Source organism: Lottia gigantea (genome assembly GCF_000327385.1).
Source record: "Lottia gigantea unplaced genomic scaffold LOTGIsca_162, whole genome shotgun sequence".
NCBI lineage: Eukaryota > Metazoa > Mollusca > Gastropoda > Lottiidae > Lottia > Lottia gigantea.
In genome coordinates, this window is record NW_008708003.1 from 360,997 (window position 1) to 383,803 (window position 22,807).

Genomic DNA, 22,807 nt, shown 5'->3' on the forward strand with positions numbered 1-22,807 from the left:
AGACAAACTTTGATTTATATAACATCGAAGTAATGATATAGAGAGAACGTTGTTGTATTCAGCATCGAATTGAAGACATTCTGATAGGAGCGTTGCATCCTGCTACAAGCCTTGCACGAGGAAAAGTTTAAAAAAAAGACTCAAGTTTACAACAGCAACCCACCGAGAATACCTAAATTCGTTACATTCTACTACGCCAGATTCTAAAATGGTGAATGTTATTTAAGAAACATCGTTACGCTTCAAGAATATCTAAAGTGTACAATTACAAAGTTGGAGCGAAACTGATTTTCCAAAGTACTAACCATGAGCCATCTGTGATTGTACAAAGACTTAATGCCGAATTGACGACTAATGTTGAGGATGAAATAATCATATTACGAAGTACCAAGATTTTACCAATATTTGTCATCCTGAATTAGATACAGTTTTGATTGACCAAAAGTGTGTAACTTAGTGTCTGTGAAAGTCATAAGATTCGGCAATATTGGTCCAATATCCGTCGATATAGACTGTAAGGAGCCCCAAGACATTCCTAAAAGTAAATCGTATAGACCACAGAATGGATAAAATTCTAATCATAGAGAATTGTTTATCAATGGAAACACAAATTGGACCATATCATTAAAACAACCGTACTAGGAAGTTTCTGAACAAGTTTCGTTCTTGGCGAAGACATTTGAATACATAATGGCTTTGGTTTCAACTATGCTACTTCTGCTGTTGCTCAAATCTGCTCATTGTATCAAACAAAAACCAACGGTGAGTATACCATTTCTTCTTCTGTATTCTTCTTTTAATCTTCTTCTATTTTTCTTCACATTCTTCTTTTATTATTCTTTTATTCCTATTATTCTTTTCTTATCTCATGTATTCTTTTATGATTCTTCTTTTCTTTTGTTATTAATATTCTTTAATTATTATTATTCTTTTATTCTTCCTTGGTTATTCTTTTATTCCACTTCGTTTAGTCTTCCTTGTTCTTCTTCTAATTTTTTGTTGTTGTTCTTGTTTTTTGTTTTTCTTTTTTTCTTATATAAATATTATTTTTCTTATTATTATTCTTCTTTTAATGTGCAAAAGAGTATATAGGAATGCTGCATCGAAAAGGGCAAAAATTATTACTTTATCTACTTGTAATCAACAATCACCAGCAGGGACAAAAGAGCCTCATTGTTCAAGTATATTTCTCTTTCAAAATAATTCAATTTATTTAGCTTGGATTATCCAAACACAATTTTTCTTAACATCTGTTTCCAGCACTTCACTTTAAATAGTTGAAATAAGCGATTTTCAGCAAAACTTATAAGATTGCAACCTTTTTAGCTGGGATTCTTTATCCTTTGTGAACTTAATTTAAAACAGTACTGGATATTGGATCCCCACTTCAACTCGATCCATTGAAGTTGAGCCATAACACAGAGCCTTTGAACGAGGTACATGTATCTTCACATAATTGGGTAGACTTGACGACAAATCACAGAAAAGACATGGAGAATATCAGTAATTAAATTGTATGAAATATGAAACTCCCTGTAGATCTCTATACATTACTAGTCCAGATTAACAATTATATAGCATACGAATCTAATCATACTCTCTACATTTCATTACGATTTCTTATTTCACGTTAGTCAGACTCGGTTACCTTATGTCTTTTTTTGTTTTATTGTTCGTGTATGATATTCCCTGGTGGTAACTAAGGTAAACAAGTATGACGATCAAAACGTCACGTCTAAAATTCTTTATCTATAAGACATCAATTAAAATCATAATAATCATACTCTTTCTGGAAATTCAAGAATCACACGCTTGCGGAAAATTGGATTATCACTAATTGAAGACACAAGTGTCACCGAAAAGGATAGAAAACTCCAGAAATAAACCCAGTAAAATGATACATGGCCTTAATCAGAATTTCCGAGATTTTGAATAACAATAGCAAGCAACGAAAGAGAGAAACAGAAATTTACGTCATGATGATCCTTTCAGGTCAAACCTCTAGCATTGATCTTTCTCCATTTCTGACCCATTAACAACGAGTCGACTCGAATAATGAGTCGCCAACCGATATTGGAACCTACGACCATTATTTTTTTTAAATTACCAAGCTAATGATGTCATAAATAGATTCCGTCGTTCTTACCAACTGTGCTACAAGCAGCCAATAATCAATTAAAAGATTGATTTCTAATATTGTGTTTATGGTGGGATTGATGGTATAGTCATGATAAAACGTGTATAATTTCACCCAAAAAACACATATAGACTGAATAACGATTATTAGTTCCGACTACAGATTCTACGATTTATTGTTAAAAGCTATTTTTTTTTAATTGACAAAAATTTATTTAAACACACCAATCTGGAGACACTGAGTTTGATTTTGATTCCATTTGATTTTGTCATTGGTTTCTGAAACTTAAGGTGCCCCACACTATAGCGGACACATGGTGCATGTGGTTGCGAATAAGAATATCGGTCATTAGTGTCGAACGCAACTTTCATGCTACTGAGTTGTGAGTTCCGTTTTGAAGTCATGGCCACCTTCATTATTTGCGACCACACGCAACTGGTGTGAGGGCACCTTAACTTTCACAAGGCCATGTTCCCAACTTAAGTATAATAACTTCTCTTCGCGGATACCACTTTTTATATACGTCGGTTGGAGGGTTACAGAAACTTTTTTCATAAAGACCTCTAGTCACCTCTTTGCTCGGGTTTCTGGCTAGATTTTACCTAAAGTCCGGCTTAAAAAATCAATCAGTGTGCAGTGGTTCACTGGCGTCCTGTGACACAATTGGGAGTGATCTGACGCGGTAAATTGAGAGACGTAATGACGTTTTTGGCAGTGTGTGTGTGATCCTTAATTATTTATCCAAACAGTCTACCTTGAAAGTTCTACAACAGATTCTGCTTTACGGAAACTGCTGAGGATTGCCGAATACACTTATCACGCGCTCAATTCACCTTTGCCGAATAGTACTGTATAAGACCGCCAAAAACGCGGCACTAGCGAAAATGTGTCGTCGAGCTGAATGCACGTCCGGAGACATTCACGCCGTCATAGTGCGCTTTTATTACCTAAATATCGAACTATGTCTATTTGTGTTTTCTAATGTACGTTAATATTTATACAATAATACTTAAAGTTTGTAGTTTTTCTTACGTTTGTTTATATAAAAAATCTACATTATCAACAAAGTATCTGCACCAAAAGAACTCTCTCTATATATTTGTCAAAACATTTTTCATAACGCATTTATTTTTTACTCATAAGGGATTTTAAAGAAGTTTTCTAAACGTTTTATGTGTATTGGACACTGATAGCCTCAATTTGTTCCTTTCCGATTTCCAATCCCATTATTACAACTATGACATAGGAAAAGCTACTTATGATACTTATGATATGCAAGTTACTGTGCAGTAGTAAATTCATATAATTTAAAAGATTTAACAAAATTGCTAGAATCACAGACGCCTGATTTGAAATTGAAATGGAGCAAATCGTTACTATCAGTGTCCCCGATACAAATAAAAAGTTTACAAAATCTTTTTACAATCCCTTTAAATAGAACAAACTCATTTTTTTACTCTTAACGAAAACTTCAAGTCGAGAAATGAAAACTGAAAGGAAAGGAAATAGTCTGGCGATTCCATTGTAATTTTTCTTTTTTAGGTCTTTCAGAAAACTTGTTTGCGTATAAAGTCTGAGATTTTTCATATTCTTCCATTGATACAAGCAACATGACTTGGAATGTATTCTGGTAATGATAAAGAACCCCAGTAGTGAATGGAATGAGAATAAATAGTCTAAAATGAAACTTCAATTTAAAGTAGCATTGCTTAAATAAAGTATGTTTTGAATTGTCCGACTTACTGCACTGACTGAACAGATGATAACTTGCAATGGGTTAATAAACATGGGTTGATAAAGGCGGAATGGCGTCATTAGTGCTAGATATCTTTGATATAAAACTTCCGACTATATTATTATATTCCCGTTCACAAAATACCAAAATCGATATTGCTTCACAAGCTTTGAAAAAAAAGACAAATTTGATTTTTCGAAATATTACAAGTGTTACGAGATGATGCCAATAGCAGAACGATTAACTCGATTGATCGATATTGATATATAGAGGAAAAACTCAATGCTTTACCGTTCAAAGTTAATTTAAGTGTTAAACTGTTTCGTGACTGAAATAATATCCCATTTTTGGGGTTTTTGTATGTTTTTTGATGTGCAAGCACAAATTATGAATTCAATAAGCAGTTATAACTAGCTTAATATGAAACGTTTACATGTACAAACTAAGCCAATGAGCTCAGTGAACATGAATCAATATTTATATGCAAGGTCTTGATGAAAGATTAGCTGGTAGAAAGGATTCTTTTTGAAGTTGTTGTCCTTGTAAATAAAGTCTAGTTGTTAGCTTCTTTCTCCTCCAGATAGTTATATGTAATATGGTTTTAGAAGGTAAAATTTCAACAAGAATGACTGCACTAGAGGCTTAATTTCAGGCACAAATGATAATACATGTACTATTGTCTCGAAAAACCAATCAGGTCTATTAATTTTTTTTACATTAAGTGGATGGCGACAAATAATTGGTAGTTCGAGGATATTTTTTTAAGAAAATTCTATGTGAAAATTACACACTATTAAACCCGAGACGAACAATTTTTTTTCTCTATCGTGTACGTCAATAGAACCTGATCATTAGACAGATTGTTCTAGCGTCGTTTTATATACTTTTCATTAAAAAAGAAGAAAAGAATTAAAGATGATGTGAAATTTAAAAAAAAATTGCACGACTTTCTCGTATATTTATGGTTTTCCCTGCGCATAAGGAGTGGCCCTGGATGATCAAGGCTGTACCTGGAGAATCTCAAAGAACAGAGTTCTCTGATTAGGTTAAAGCAGCTAATATAGTTTAAAGACTCAGATAACCCACTTTAAATTTCGAAAAAAGCTAATTTTATGTCTCCTTAGAATTATTGATTGTAGTAGTATTAGGGTTAAAACAGAAGCTATAAGTGACCCCGATACTATAAAAAGCTAGAACAGCAGCTTTCTACAACCCCTTTTATGTCAGCATGTACTTGGACTAAGGTGACATCAGGACTGGAAATTTGCCGCCATCGTGTTTGTCTTTTGGGGTTAATACGATTAGACTTCGCCAGCTTATATTTAGATCTAGAAACATCTGTAGTGTAAAATCCCCACTGTGAAACAACCTATCAATTTTATGTGTTTTAATCCACGAGTTCTTTATAGTGTGAATTTTCCAAGATATTACTCAGTCTAATATCTTTCAGTTTACTGTCGAGGGTCTTGAAAGGTTTTATTTAGCTTTCGGGGAATAAAGAGGTTTGATTCTCCCAAAATGTTAAAGAAAGAGTGTGGAAGGCTTCTGATCGAGATATTTTCAAAAACGTTTTCATTAGCACGAATGATACGCACCTCGTAGTATGACTACGCCCTCGTGCAGTATTGAAAGCCTACAGCCACGAGTGTATATTTCACAATATATACACTATGTCTATGCCATACGTCTCATTTTTACCCTATATATTCTATTCTCATTTTATACATCATATTCTCATTCTACATATTATCATATTGTTCCATTTGTATATGAATATTCTATCTGTTTTCTTAATACCCTATTTTTTCTACTTGTTTATATATCCTATTCGTATTCTATATATTCTTTTCTATATTATCCTATTTAAAGCCAAATATCCAATTTTTATTCGATATATCCTATTTATATTCTATATATCCTATTAATATTTTATACATTATAAAATGTATTAATATATCCTATTTATTTGTATTTTTATATATTCAATTTTTTTTTTAATATCCTAATATTTTATTTCATATATCCTATTTTGATTCTAATTATCCTATTCTCACCCTTAATATCCAGTTTTTATTGTATATATCCTATTCTTATATAATTTTCCTATTTTGATTCTATATTTAGAATGTTAAAGAGCAGTATGTAGTGTTGTATAATGCGGGTGTGAAGTGTTATGAGAAACTCAACTCGACCAAGAAACCAGATGACGGTAGGTACATTAAGTAGACTATCAAAATATCCATTGATGTTGCTCTTCCGTAGACATCTATACTCTCTTCATTGAAGGTTTACCACTTGAGTAGTTTCATTCAGCAATTGTGATTGGAAAGAGTCCTTTGAAGGTGAATGGTGGTGTCCAACAAAATACTGGATATTTGCTGGTCCCATACTATAGCATTACCTTCGTGTAATACCAACATTAAGCTTGTTACATGGGCAATTATTGTAAAAGTCTGCCGTATATTTGTGTATGATTTATATGTAATTTACATATTGACCAAAAATACCGTATATCATATAGACTTTTGAAATAATTCAGTTTTCTATCTTCATTCAGGTCTATATTGTGATATGGTTTTTGACGGTGTTATGTGTTGGGATTATACTCCAGCAGGTCAGTCAGCTGTACAGTCCTGTCCCAGTTATGTCTCTGGCTTTAACACTAGAGGTAAGCTGCTTCCTTCATTCAGCTTCCCCCCAGATACGTCTTCAACATTTCAAAGATATAGTCGAAATTTAGATATGGGAGGGACTTGGTCAAAGATGTATAGTGGACTTTTCAGACTTTCTGCAAAAATGTACAATACATGTTTCAATATGAACAGTACACAAACCACACGCATGGGATGCACATTTATTTATATACCTACTCTAGACATTCAAAGATCTAAAGTAGACATAAATTGTACAATGGACAAATGGACAGATCTTTTTGTACTGATTGCAAAGCTTATAACCATGCAAAGTAAGTTATGACCATTATGATATTGCAGGCGATAGTCTTTCATGTATTATAGATGAGGACTTCTCTAAACGTGGACACGAACTCACAAGAAGGAATAGCACAACAAAGCTAAGTTGTTAGATTTCGTATATCCTCAATGAATTCCACATATTTGACTCTGTTTTCAGCTTCGGCCAAGAGAAAATGTTTGGAAACAGGAGAATGGTACGTTAACCCTCAATATAATCAAACCTGGACTGATATGCTATCTTGCAAACGATTTCTCATGGAGGTTAGTGAAACACTTTTTGGAGGTTTGATTATCAATCGAGCCAATCAACACGATTCTACATACGGTTTGTTTTGTAGATATTAACACATGTACAAACTCGTGAATAAAATATGAGTACGGGCAATACTTCTCGTATGAACAAAACTTGTGTTAATTGGTAAAATTTATCGTCTCATGCGAAACTTTTTGGATAAAGTGATCATGATTTCATTTATGTTTTATAAGGGTTAAATCGACGATACCTATATCTAAATGCATAGTAGAATTCTGGAAATAACACACACGAACGTATTTCACAGTCATTTTGAATCTGGAATATTTTTAGAAGCGCTATGTAATTCTTGTAAATTCATCTTCTTTACAGATTCACCTTCCGAAGATATCGTTACTGGCAAGAATAGGATACAGTATTTCTATTGTCTTCTTACTTCTAGCAATAGCTATTATGATATACTTCAAGTAAGTTAGTTCTATGTGAATGCCCCCTTTAAAATTTAAAACACTGTGGAAGAAAATAATAAAATATTTTCACTCTAAAAATAGTGCTCAATACAACAATTGTATTAAAACGTAATATTATTAGAACGTAATAAAACAACATGTTATTTTTGGTTCTGTTGTAGTATGTCTATGAATATAAAGATAATATTTAATGTTGTTTTCTGGCAGGACTGGGAAACATGAAGGCAAAACAGGATTGTTCATGTTTTGTTGGTTTTTTAGTAGGGGGATCACTGTGTGATCTCTATACACAGTGTTCCGATTTGTAAGTGCTTACGACCCCTCATAACTTTTCAGGTCCGTTAGCTTCAGCTCCAAGGGAGAGTTGGCGTGGAAGATCCGACAGTAGGCTAAAATATAGATTTATGGCGTCGACTTTCCCAAAATAGAAATCGCCTCCTGCACTGACACATTTCTATAGTAAGCGTCTTCGAGAATATAATTTTTCTGTTAAATTTCAGGAAACTTCACTGTCAAAGAAATACTATCCATGTGAACCTGTTTCTATCCTGTTTATTACGAGCTGTGCTATGTCTGTTAAAAGAGTTTACTATTGTAAAGGGCATAGGTTTTGAAATGGATATTGAATATGACGCCAATGGAAAAGTTAATTTCAAAGAAGAGGGAACAGTAAGTAGTTACCACCTGTGATATTCGAAACGCAGGTTGGTAGCACAGGATAAGATCATTTTTTATTTCAAATTTCTTATCATTAAGAAATAATCGCATTTTAACCCTATTTGACAATTGTGTGGCCACTTCACATGAAATGTCTGTGTATCAGCTCATATTCATTTCCGTTTCCGTTTAAACGGGGGCTTATTATTTACAGTGACAGATATTTCCAGATTTATGTAAGGGTAAGAAGGGGGCGCATTATATTCACAATTATACAGTTTTAAGACGTCATTTAAAATACCCGGAGTATCGCACTGGAAATGACGCCTAATTTGTCTCACTAACTGCACCTGTGTGTTGGGTTGGGTTGGGTTGACGCCTGAGCTTGATTGGAAGCTGAAATTGAGCTCACTGTCAACTGGTAAAGCTATATAGACGACATAAACAAACCTCTCAGATTTTCAAGTGAAAACATAGTTTTCTTTACCTTAAAAATTCCGAATTCTGTAAGTCATTGACTTACAATGTGACATGCACTGCATAACAATCCCATTGTCATTAACAAATGTGACGTGCAGCGCATTAGATATATTGTTATACGTTGTTATTTATTTGCCTCTCGTCTGCAACAGTCCATAATTGTATGATGGTCTATCAATTTTCAGTCGCCCTCGGATCAAATAAGACCCTTGAGTGCCATTAAGTCGTCTCAATATGATGACTGCAGACAATATTGTTAGTGGTTGTTGAATACCAAGACTGATAAATGAGTTTCTACGATTCTTCAATTCTACGTTTCTGGCACATCCTTAGAATAATATCTTGGAACATTAATCAATTTTACTCAACACATTTTCTGATGTTCTTCTGAACTAAACGTGAAATAGAGTCATGTAACTAGAACGAGCTTTATTCGCAAGAGCATTGAAATCTTTACAGGTCGCCATTTGCTTACGTTGAACAACTGGCGGTTGTGGGTTCTAATCCCGGTCGGCGTGTAAAGGTCTGGTGACCTTGAATAAGCCATCTTTCCTCATTATTCCAGTCGACCGAATTGTGAATGGGTACGGGTAATCCGGGAAAGATTAATACCAAGAGGTTTTGTCAAAGACCAATTTTCTGTCCAAAATGTTTTGATATGGTTTCAGCTAGGTCTGTAACGTAACGATTTAACAGACTAATTTACAGTCTTCCGTGAAAATTCCGCTTACACCCTGCGACATATTCAGTTTTACAGAAACTACCGAAGGCCGATTGATTTACAATCTATCCTTGGGTCATTTCTTACCACGCTTCCAAATTCATTTATACTTTAGAAATGCTGCATTGACAAAGTGGATTGAGGGGGAAGGGGGCGTTTATTGTGTAAAGTGAATAGCTACGTCTATAGTTCTTGTAATTCCGTAGAATGACCAAGAGGATATTTTCGTCCACCGACACAGTCATTAGTAATACAATTAGTATTTGATCTTATAAGCTTTAAGCCTTCTTGATTAAATTTTAATAAAGACGTTAAGACTTTCAGAATTAATTCTGATGGCGGTTTAGTTCGACTTGATTAATCAGAACTGTTTGGCAGGTCCGATTGGCATGATTAAAGCCAAGAGGCGGACAAAGGTATAAAATTATTCAGAAATAGCCAGAAATTTATTCAATTAGTCTCATCTTAAGATCACAAAGCAGTAAATCATGCTTTCGTCGGAGTCCTAACCCCCGACTTGAACGTCAATTACGACAGGCAGAAACCGATTCAAGGCTAAACAAAGCGATAAATAAACGTTAGCAGACAGGCTAAACAATCCCATAAATTGATCAGGAAATGGGATTATGTATGCTTAATGCATAAATCATTGAGAATCAGTGAGTTCGTGTGGTGGAGATAGAACAGTGTAATGTGAGGCTTAATTAGATTTATGAATGATTACACCAACAATTTCTATGTGTCGCTATCAATATCTGTTTAAATTATGATCGGTTTACGTTTCACATGCGACGACATCCAATCCTATATATATTTTTAAAGACTTGACTGAAATGCCACAAAATATTTTGATGGTAGAAGTTAACGTCAACAGTTAACTGATATCACAGACAGAGTAACTGTTTTTAATGACCGCTTCCAGCTCACTGATATTTCAGACAAATTAACGCCTGTTTTCAGTTAACTGATATCACAGACTTGGTATTTGAGAACGTCCGCTTCCTGTTAAGTGTATCACAGACTTGGTAGTTGTTAGTAGATGACCCAATGGAATAATGAGACAAGATGACTAATTGAATCAAACTTTCAATCACCGAGATTATAACCCACAGCCTCCATCTTATCGATGTAACCTAGCAAATGGCGTCTTATAAATATTCGAACATTCAAATCGACTGTGCAGCAGTTCGTCCGCAAGTAAGACTGAAAGAGTTATTTTTAAGTGATATTTACTTTTGGGAGACAAACGGCCATCAGAGGGATAAACCACCTTAATCTTCGAGTTGGGGATCCGGGATATTAATTGTAACCGCGATTCATTCTTTTTGGAGACAAAACGCCCTGGCTCTGAAACCAATCCACTTATATTATGACAAAATATGAAACGGTACATAAAGTCAATCACTTCGATAGTATAGGGGTTAGGGGTCAGATGTTAGAAGTTCACTGATTGTTTCTTCAGAATTAATTAATTGGTTGGAATGGGCAAGTCAATAGGCATACAATGATCTGCATATTAATCTATCAAGCTATATGGGGCGATCGAATCAATAACATTTCCCACTTCAGTATTGATAAGCAGGACTGGCTTCATTCAAACTGACTAAAATTAGATCTGCTAAAGCCCCTTTTACACCAGGCAACTATAAACGTTCTAATCTCCATCAGGTACGATTGATCGTAAGGTTTTTTGAGAAACGGTAGCGATAAAATATGCTCATTTACATTTAGCCTACAGTAAAATGAAGTGATCTGAATATGGTTTCTCAATATTGTAGTGTAAATAAAAACTTTTTCTCGTCGCTTTTCTTTGGAACTCTTCTTAAAGAAGATGAAATAAGAACTTGTTGATGAGAATAACACTGGCGTTTAAAAAGATGAATGTCGTTTAAAGAATGTGCAGTTAACCGTTTACATTACGCAAATTTAAGAATCTATTCTGGGAATCGTTCCGGGACTATCTCCTAGAGATAGACCAGAATAGGAACGGTTCTCAAAGTCCTTGTAGGGTTAATGAACTATATAATTGTATATTTCAGCACTGGCAATGTAAACTGTTTTATACCATGTTTCACTACACTCTATGTACTAATTATATGTGGGTTTTGGTTGAAGGGCTGTATCTACACAACCTGATATTTTTTACTGTTTTCTCCATCAGAAAGTTATATCTTATATTGTATATAATACTTGGTTGGTGTAAGTATATACTTGAGATATTCCATTGAATTCTTTATTAGGTCAGAAATGAGATCTCATTAGAGACTACGTCATCAACTGTTTTAGCTCCAAGTAGTGACGGATTGGGCTTCCCGGGACTCCCATCCCAACCGATCTTGTTTCTTGCCATTACGATACCTATATTTAGTGCTTCTCTTGTACCCACCCTGGGGTGTTAGCTGCTTCTGGGCTATCTATTCAAGAATTTAATCGTAAGGCATTTCTGTTGATTTTGATTTTATTGCAAAAAAAAAAAACACTACATCATTCGATATCTGAGATAATAAAACTTGTTTTATAAAATTCTGATAGGTTCATCAATATTGATAGTTCTTCCCTGGGTATTTGTTAGAGCTACCAAAGAAGACACATTGTAAGTATGAAGAACACATGCGTTCATTAAAGATCACTCGATAGTTATTACAGTAATTACCAACTTAAATTCAAGATCAGGGATCGTTGCTCAAACAGATTATTATTTGACCATAAGGGATTACCGAGTGTGCTACAAACGGTTCCCTGAGCTGCAGTGGCTCAGTGAATTAGGCGTTGGCTCGCTTTTATTCTGGCTTAGGTCGAGATAATAGGATGACGGTATATTTTACAGCCTGGTTTCCCCATGTCAGTGATGCAGGTCAAGAGAAATGACTTGGAAAAAACGTCTCAAGTCGTTCAGATGGGACAATCAACCGAGGCTTTATGTGCTATAAGCAATGTATGTTAAAAAGATCCTTTGACAGTTGTAAGTCAAAAAAGAGTTGCAGATGTCTTGGCAAAATTTCCCTCATCATTTGCGATGCCCGTCCCCATCAACCCAAACTGGTGTAGAAATGATGGACGCAAAACTCCATTTCATTTTATTTATGAGCATATTGACCATTATCTATTTAGTTACAAAAAGTTAGATGTAACGGAATTCACACTGTCTTATTCTACTTTTTCAGATGTTGGAATACTCACTATACATTTTACTACTGGATAATCAGAGGTCCCATTATAGCTTCAATCTGTGTAAGTTATTTTATTGTATTACAATTGCATGGAATGTCAGTCTCTATGTACATTAATATTCCTAAATATATTTGCTCGACTATATTACCTAACGAACATTTGTAGCAACCTGATTGACCTACCAAGTTGACGTGATTTCATGTCAATCTGGAAAGAGTACCTGTTAACATGACCATCATTAAATGGAATGATATATTGACGAGCGCTTATGTTGGCTGTTACTTGCTTGGCAAGATAACGGACATTGTAATATTGCTATCACGATATCTGTCACGAGCTGTTCATGTCAAGGGTCAACCCAACTCTTCAGCTCTCTGAGACTAGACAGAAATGGATTCGTAACATCTGGTTTGTAGTCAGAGTTTACCCTCTTGTACTTTCGTTGGTTTAACCCTTTCCCCTATGTGTCAATAACAGGGGGTGGTTCTGTCTGATTTCTAGGTGTTTTTTTTTCTTTTCCAGATCAATTTCTTTTTCTTTATAAATATAATCCGAGTATTATTTACTAAGTTAATGGGATCGATTACTCGAGAACCAACCAGATACAGGTAAGAGCTTAAAGGAATTGTGAAGGTGAACGTTTTATGTGTATTAGGCACAATGATACGGATAGCATCAATTTGCATTATCCCAATGTTTGTTCAGTCAGAAGCTAGAGTGGAACTTTTTATTCCACTAAAACTAACTTCATGCCTTTATAATATACATTAAAGGGGTTTCAAAGAGGTTTTTCTCAACTGTTAAGTTTTTCAGTTTTGAGAAAAACGTCTGTGTTTTCTGATTATATGCTTAGCCGTATACATCGTATCACGAAAACGAATTTTGACATGGTTTTATTAACCCGTATTAAACTAAGCCAACTACACTTTGTTTTGGGGAATTGAGATTGGTGGCATTTAAATCTGACCAATCAGATCGGTAAAATGTGTTATGACACTTTACTATGAGTATAAGTTTGGCGAATGGGGGTGTGGTTTGGACACGATCAGCCGTATAGAACTATGTTAAATCAAATTTAACAGCTTTGCTATAATGACGTCATAAACGCATGGTTTTAGTGAAATTACCAGACTCACAGGCGTCTCACTGAAATTCTAATGGTGCAATTTGAAGCCCTCGCTGTCCCCAAGACACACAAAAAAACCTATTTACAATCCCTTTAAAATACAGAAATACTTGTTGGATAGAGCTTAAACACTGCGTGCTTCTTATACTTATAGTTCTTTTTCCGCCATTTTGAGTTCTCGTTCCACATCCGTGATTCCTGTAATTAGTAGATTGGTTATGTCAATAACCTTGTTTCGATTCGATTTTTGTGTAATTAAAGAAACCGAACTTCAGATTGGAAACCGGAATGGTGCCATTGGTGCAATTAAGCAATAACCCACAATCAACTCATTTCAAAATCTAATATCATATTTGTAGAAACATTATTTGGTGTTCGGTATATCATAGTGTTCGTACTACTGACAGCTGAAATGATGTCAAAAACATCTGAACATCCCAATCATTTTAGCTACAACTTCCACCAGTTTCATTCATATCAATACATTATATTATCTTTGTAGAAAGCTTGCCAAATCTACATTAGTGTTAATACCATTGTTTGGTGTTCAGTACATAGTGTTCGTACCACTGACTGCGGAAATGGAACACATGGAACCTGAAATGGAACTGACCATAATATACATAGAAATGTTCCTGAACTCATTTCAAGTAAGCTACCTTGATTGATATGATTATGATGTTCTTAAAGATGGGTTACCTTAGTTTCATTTATGATAGAGAAAATGCTGATAGAAAGTAGAGGTGTTCTAATGACTTGGAAAATACCAGTTTGTCTCACATGTCCGCTAAATTAGAAGAGAATTACCAGCAAAATTCCAATGAGTGACCAATCAAGAAAGGTTATTTTGTTTGTCTAGACCGTACATACATGGACATTTATGATTGGTTAAAACTCTTCATTATATGCAATAAGAACATAATGATATGATTAAGAATACATGATAATTCATTAGAAACACCAATTAATCTAATAGTTTGCTTAATTTGACACTAAAATATAAGGAAACCCATCTTTAAAGGATTCGTATCTCTTAGAATGAAAAGCCTTTTCACGTTATTACTGACACCTTGACGTCATTGATAATTTTATGCCGATGACAGTGATGTCTTAGAAGTGATTCACTGGAACTAAGGAGTTTTAATAGAAGTATGATACTCTTTATTCCATAGTATTCTTAATTCATTTGGAATAAGAATGTTTATTATATTATGTTCTTAATTCAACTGGAATAAGAATGTTTATTATATTATGTTATTAAATCATCTCAAGTATTTCTTTTTATTACATTATTCTATTTATATGAAGTTTTATAGCCGATTCAATATAGTCCGTCAAATTCGTTTAAGCTAGTCCAAGACCTCTTTAAATGAATAGGGTGGAGTATAAGGAGAGCATCACCACGCATAGCCTGTACAAGTATAGTGCGATTATAAGAGGGATTTTGTAATGCCATCGGTCGAAGTTTCTCTGCCTCGGGCCCCCTTAAAAAGATAGTACCTCTTAGAATGGACATGAAATTTAAACTCTCAAATTTGATCAACAATTAGTGTATATATTCATCGGTTGGACTTACCAGGTGGCATGACTGAAGAATAGAATCTCTATATAATACATGCTTCTAAGCATGTTTCAAAATTACGACACCGGGTAAATCCACTGATTTACAAATATTCATTCAACGAAGTTTTGAAATTTAATTTTTTTGGTCAGTCTAATAGTTAGTAGTACCTTGAAGCTATGGACTTGGAATTAAGAAGAACTTTGAAATTCAATATCAAGTTTAGCGTGTTTTTGATAATGTCATTGAAAACTGAGACTTGCTAATTTATTTCATTTAACATCATTTTCAGGGAACTATTGTCGGCTTATTGTTCTGTTTTCTAAATGGCGAGGTTTGTTCCGTTTTTAATATTTTATTCTTAGTTCGTCTCTGACACCCTAATCGAATTGAAATTCTTTTCCTTTCTGATAGTTTCGTCTCCATTGTAATCTAACAAGTTTTCTACCACAGTCCTGTTCTAAGGAAGTAATTATTAACCAAACTACGAAGAAATGTGGGGTAATGACTGGTTGATAGAAGCTAATTGGGTCCATCTTTATAGAAGTAATATTTAGCGCAGTTTCCATGGATTAACCGACACCGAATGGGGTCGAATGTGATAATTTTCAGAACCTATTTTGTAACATTGTTGACACTTAATATGTATACAATTTAGTTTTGGTGTTGAGGGGAGGGTGTGGGACTAATATGTCGTAATGATCTTCGTGGAGAATTTAGGTCACTCCTTACCCTCTATACATTAAAATTTACATTGCATTTAAATCGTGCTATAACTTCGATTAAAACCTAGTTATATCACAGTTAAGCTCCCTCCTTTCGTTCATATAATGAAATTCTCTACATCAAGACAAGTATTACAAATTGTGTTGTTCTGAGTCATCCAACAAGTAGCCTGTATATTTATAATTCTAGGTGCGAACTGAAATCAAAAAGTTTTGGTACAATAAAGTTATGGTGAAGAGAGCAAGTAGCTATTCTCGCCCAACATCCAAAAACTTTCATACATCGTCATCTTTCATTGGACGAGATCGTGGGTCAGAGGTTAACCAAAATATGGTAGCCATGGTTGAGATTAACGCTAGGGTCAAAGGTCCCTCGTTTAATGGAGATGTGAAAAATAAAACTGTGGATTTTAATTTAAAAGAAAATGGCAACGTAAGGAACCACGTGACTGAAAATTCATCTTTAGTGCTCGGTGAAAATCAAGGGCAACAACTCCCGCATAGCAACGGTAAGGGTGGTCCACAGAGTGTGAGTCCGGAGGGCATGTCGTTATTATCAGAAGAAAGCATGTACCGCGATTGTTACCGTGATATCTAAATCGTGAAACTTTAAACAGACTGTGACAAACAATCAAAATGACTGATACTTAATTTGTGACTACAAAGGATTTTTTCTATGAAATTTGTTTACTCACGTTCAAACGGTGAAATACTCTTTGGAAATTATCCGTGTCAACTTAAATTTACTATATTCTTAGGCAGTAATCTAGATTACTTTGGTTTGTACAGCAGATTTCTTTTAACCAATCACAAGCTGTTAGTGCAATTGCCGAAAGGGAAAAACTTTTTGTTCGTCAAGTCCTCTTGATTTTAGTTACCAAAACTCCATGCATCCAGATTGTATTGAAAAGGAAATAACTTTTGTGTGTTTTTAGACGAAAGACTACCTGTTACTTACGACAATGTCGTCTACGTCTTGATACCTAGATCTAATAATTTTGGATATTGAGCATTTATACCATCACCAATTTGTGATACCCATGGTGGTCCCTTTCTTTACTATATTGGTGAAGTGATGGAACTCAACCCGGGTAACCTATTCAAACGGTTGTGATCAAGAACTAAACAAACGCATCATGGATATTATTCATTCCTCGTTTTGGAGACGTCTTAAACGAGTCACATTTAAAAAAAAAGGGCGTAATCCTTTTTCTTTTCTTTTTTTTTTTTGCATCGTGAGCGTTTTTCTGGATTCAATAGGACTGAGTCATGAAAAACGCACTTAAGGCTATTTTAAAACCCTTTGTTCGTTGTTTAAATGATATTTCCCTTTGCCAAAGAATGGGATGGTGGAATCTTAATGACACAGTTTTGGAGCAAAGTCCTCTGTAGCTTTGAACATCAATGTTAATTTTTTTTTAACTCGAAATATTTTCGCTTTTTGCGCCATAAACCACAAAAACATTGTGGCATATTAGTACAGATCAATGGCTGCTCATTGCTATCGTGTCACAAACTGCTCGCTGGTTGGATGTAATGATTTCGTAGGCTATGAGGGCGGCTTTGTTCGCTCAAACGTGGTTACTACATGAGATGCAATGCTGTTCATTGCCTTAGTGTTACTATTTGATAGCTGACTGAATGCAAGGATTTTTCATGAGGAATGTTTTGGTCGGTTTTCAAGTGTCGCGGTCCCGTTATAAATTATTATATTTTGTGACAATCAGTGCTGTACTTTATTAAGTGTTTACTAGTATTTTTGCATAAAGTGTGTCTCGAAAAATATAAATTAAACATCGTTTCTTGTGATTTTATTGTGATGGGGAAGAATCGTCGCCCCGGGGAGGAAATGGGAGGCAAAGTGATCTACGACTGAAATTCACCCCGGACATACAGAATTATTTGTCCCAAAAGTCACATTGAACTATCTCGATATTTGGAGTATGATTTTATATCCATTCATGGTTAATTGTAGAATTTCAAGGTGACTGATTAACTTTTGGTAGTAATAGATTTGAAAGAACTCTTTCAGGGAGGAATGATCTCACTGCCCTATATTACTCCTTTTTTTCTTTTTTTTAAACACCCCTATTTATTCCAATTATATCCAGAATAGTAGGACCTTAAACTCTATTCCAATTAATTTTCTCCATTATTATTCTGGTCATTACTATTTGATAATTTCATATCATATAGCCAACAGGAATAAAACATACGGGCAAAAGGATCTTAATATTAGCTAAGCTTATAAAAAATGCAAGATTACCTACGAGCGCAATAAGAGGTCAAAGGTGGTACAATTTAAATAACACCCGATCTGAACAAGTTTCCTCCTCCTCAGAAACCCGTCTCCCCACAGAAACAAACACGTATTTGAGATGTAGCACCGTCCGTCTTATATTTCATATCAAAATAATATTACAACAAATATTACAACAAATGTATATATATATATATATATAGAACCCATTACAAAACTAAACCCACACAAATAACCGATTCATTCAAATTCAATTTTTAATTTCAGTAGTGGAATTGGTCGGTTGTCAGAATTTTTTTCAGGAGTGCAATCCATTTTCCCTCCGAGACTACGGGCCTGACCTGCATCACACCTCCAGGTAGAAAAGTCTTCAAGCCAGTTGAAAGTTGATAGGCTAATCTAAGTGTGTTAAATCAAGCTTATCAATATTGATATCTATATAAACTAAATTACACCGTTGAACGCCGATTATGGCGTCACAATAGTCTATAGATTACCATAGGGGTAACCCTTATCTACTATCACGTGACTAGCCCATTGTTTACGCGTTGCTAACCGAAATGTCAAAAGACCAGATAATGTAGATTTGTTAGTATGTTGTTTGGATTTTTCGGACACGAAGCCTAATTGCAGGTAATTTAATTGTTTTTCTCAGTTATAAGTTTAATGTTTTCATTTAAAAGTGTATATCTAAAGGTTAAGAGCTCTTCAGTCGGAGTTTCATATTAATTTAGGCCCAAAAAACAGTTTATGAGTAATGTTCTTCTAAGCTGACCTATTGTATAAAGGGTAGAGGTGTTATTATTTGAATATGTCTAGGTATTCGAGTATAGTGTATGTATCAAGCCTACAGTGTTTTATATTAACGTGGATTTAGACCCGATTAATAAAAAGCACAGGAAGCCAGTCAAAATAAATTTTAAACGGTAATTTTACTGCATATTTTTTGTATTATTGAATATAACATTCAGTAGTGAAAATCCCATTTTAATTCTGTTTAATCTTACCATTCTTTGAAAAAAAAAAAACAACAAAAACATAGTCTTGTGATATATTTTGAATAGTTTGAATAGTTTCAATAAAGTGACTAGTTTTAAAAACAAAGAAAATGTTTCAATATTAATCTAAATCTTTAATATTAATATACATATAGACATGGAAGGTAGCCTAACTATGAACAGGCAAAGAAATTAAGACACTAATAGGCATATTATAGATAGTGAGATATCATCCTTCTGACAAAAAATTCTAAATTTACTCATTGGACACGGCATTGCATTAGGTCTATCCGTCTTCATTGAACTATTAATGTTCAGATGGGTAGACGTTTTTCCACGAATAATTCTAATCGTACTGTTCGGCAGTTCGTATAAGCTTAAATTACGTTGGAAATTTTAAAATTGATAAAATATAGTAAAAAAAACGAGAATTTGAAGATTCCTATACTATTTATTTAATTCCATGTTTTGATTATGACGTCACAATGATAATTTGATATCTATGCCATGGTTATGTATTATTGCATGTATTGTGACGCATCGTATATTATTCACCATGCTTGGTTACAGACTTGATTTAAGAGTCACTTTTTCTCATTGTAGCTTGAAACTACCGGAAGTGGATTAAAACCTGAACCAAGATGCCAAAGAAAGTCAAAAAGGGGAAAGGAAAAGGAAAGAAAGGAAAGAAAGGAGGAAAGAAATCCAAAAAACAAGAGTCAGTTCTGGCCATAGCTGCGGCTAATTCAAAAGTGTGGGAAGCTAGAGTTGGGATACTTGAAAACTCTCGCAATGACTATCGAGATAATGCTCATCGCCTGGTCCAAGAAAATGACGCCCTCACAACTCAAATGCTTCAAACTGAAAAAGACACGATTGACGTCATCACCTACTTGAAGCAACAGGAAGCCGAAAAAGATTCTTCCTTGGAGAAGGAAAAGCTTCAAAATCGTGAGCTCAAGAAGCAGCATCGACAAGAGAAAGAGGTTTTGGTAGATGACTTTACAAAACAGATCAGTGAGTTGGAGGACAAGCTTGGCGAGAAGATGAGAGAAATAGATCTGATTCAGGGAGAGTTGAAAATGGTCAAGGAATTCCGACGGAAAAGAGCTCAGATGCAGAAAGATCTGGACGATATCAAAGAAGCCATGCACAATGCTACCAGGAACCATAAAGACAATATTTCCAGAATGGAACGGAAGTTCTTCGAGGAGAAGATGAGACTTCAGCAGGAAGCTAACAAGAAAATAGCTGAACTGGCAGAAAAGGCACATTCGGAAGCCATATCAAATTTAGACGAATCGACCAAAAATGTTTACAAAGAAAACGTGCGATTGTCCGAGGCACTGAACTATCACATGAAGGAAAGCGATTTACTGAAAAAAGAACGAGCCGAACTTCTCAAAGAAAATGAAGATTTAAAAGGCAAGAAAGAAATTAACGATTTAATGGTACAAGAGAAAATCGTACAAAACAAGCAACAGAAGGAACAACTTAAAGAGCAAGAGGAAAAGATCGAAACATTGGAGAAGTCTTTGAGTCACGTGGTACGCGAATTCGAATCGGAAAAGAAACGTCTCGAGGCTGATTTGGAAACACAAACTGCTGCCGCCAAAATAGAACTCACCAAACTTCAAAGGGTCGTAGAAATGAAATCACGCGAGATGTCGAAAGTTAAGAAGCTTGCCAAATCGATATTAGACCAACGAACAGAATTGGAACGATTCTTTTTGGATGCTTTGGAAGAGGTCAAAGTAGAAATATCCGCCAATCAAGCCCAATATAGACGTGATGCCCAATCTGCGTACCAGTTAAAGATGTTTAATGCCGTTTCCGGTAAGGCCGATTATCCAAAAGTAAGAACATTCAACAAATGTGACGCTAGTACCAATAGTGTATTTAAGGATTTGGAAGCCGCACAACTTCTCCACAATATGAGCAGTAAAATAGACATTACAGATCTGACCTGGGAACAGAGAGAAAGAGTCTTGCGGTATCTGTTCGCTAAGATGAATGGTGATAGCACCATGAAAATTGCCAAAATCTCATCTGAAGGTCATCAATTGAGTATTACTCAAGGGAATGGAAACGTCAGTGCTCCAGATGATACTACCTTCCTAACACAAGTTAACGTGGAGTTTCCACAAGAACTGAACAAACATCCTGTTATTCCGGAAATCGGGAAATCTCAAGCCACCAAACTTCTGGAAACACAATCTTAAACACCAACAATCTATACTGAAAGACAAAATGAAGTCATTTAAGAATGGAAATTTATTGGTTATCGTTATGAACGAACTTTGTGAAGACAAATTGCCCGGCGAAGTGAGTCCGTGGACGTATCATATCTTTATTTTCAAATGCTTATATTTGTAAATGTTAGTGAAGACATCTGAGACAGTCAGTGTTAAATGAATTTAATGCAACAAAAATGTTTATTATCAGTACCGATAAATGATAGTATAATAGTGTGTCTCATATTTGGTATAGACGTATGTTGTAGGAACTTCCATGCCTCCCCAGTGCTTTCAATTTCAGTGGTAGGCTACATTATTGAGATGTGATTTTCGAAACAATATGAAAACCATAAGCTATATAAGGGTTTGCTTCATTGCATCAAGGGCCTTATTCTCGAAAAAAGATGATTTAGTGTTCCAGTCATCTGATTGGTTAATCACTAAGATCAATTTATAAATGTTTTATAATCCAATCAGATTGATGTATTTCTTACAAATCTTATTTTAGTTTTCCAGAATAAGACCCGAGTCGACATACGATATTATTTTGTTTACTTATTTGTTTGTTTGTTTTTGATTGTTATTGAATTGTCGATAGTGTATGTTTATAATACACAAAGTACATTGAATAGAAAAATGAAGTGAATAGGCCAGGACGTCTATGGTATATACAGTGGCGAACTTTTGCAGTTAATTGGCATTGGATGCTTTCCATTTGCAAGTCTTATTTTCAAAGGGGTACAACTCCAATCTATAAAATTGGTCAATGCATCGGTGACCGGTGAGCTAGATTTGTAAAATTGAATAGTCCTAGATTTATTTAAATAAATATGAGAGAAGGGAAGAAAAAGGAAACTCTGAATTATAAAATCCCCCCTGATAAAATGAATGATGTCACTGTCGCAGAAACAGTAATTAAAGATTAAATAAGGGCTGCAACTCGTGACTGTAAGAATCGGTTAATTCAGTAAACTAGAATTTCTAATTGTTAAGGTCTTAAAACCTAAGCTTACTACCGACACATTCTGGCGTCTCCGCAGTACTTACACGGGGAGGAACAATTTTATGATTACATAGGCAAAGGAAAGGCAAAATACATCGCTCTAATACAACATGCTCTTGCAAGTTAACTAAAAGTGCCCTCTCGTTTTTCAGGCAAAGTGAATTTGTTATATGTCAGACCTTGACCTGTAACATTCTGATAATTGTAACTATAACAATCCCTGAAATTCGCATGAAAGGAATTTTATAACAATGGATTTCAAGTCCCACTAGAACGATAGAATGACGCCACTTAAAGG

The 22,807-nt window shown here is 34.8% G+C and overlaps 2 protein-coding genes across 2 annotated transcripts; both read left to right on the plus strand.

Moving 5' to 3' along the window:
• Positions 1-690: 690 nt before the first annotated feature.
• Positions 691-16,609, plus strand: LOTGIDRAFT_238709 (hypothetical protein; the record flags this gene model as incomplete). Its single annotated transcript, XM_009051273.1, has 13 exons — positions 691-762; positions 5,997-6,081; positions 6,430-6,540; positions 7,005-7,108; positions 7,473-7,567; positions 8,071-8,239; positions 11,468-11,627; positions 11,961-12,021; positions 12,593-12,659; positions 13,122-13,207; positions 14,228-14,375; positions 15,579-15,620; positions 16,202-16,609. 13 exons carry the CDS (start codon positions 691-693, stop codon positions 16,607-16,609), a joined length of 1,608 nt encoding a protein of 535 aa, XP_009049521.1.
• A 2,232-nt stretch (positions 16,610-18,841) lies between these two features.
• LOTGIDRAFT_205234 (hypothetical protein) lies at positions 18,842-22,351 on the plus strand. The gene is made up of 2 exons (XM_009051274.1): positions 18,842-18,904; positions 19,873-22,351. Exon 2 carries the CDS (start codon positions 19,911-19,913, stop codon positions 21,489-21,491), a length of 1,581 nt encoding a protein of 526 aa, XP_009049522.1. The 5' UTR covers positions 18,842-18,904; positions 19,873-19,910; the 3' UTR covers positions 21,492-22,351.
• The last annotated feature ends 456 nt before the right edge of the window (positions 22,352-22,807 follow it).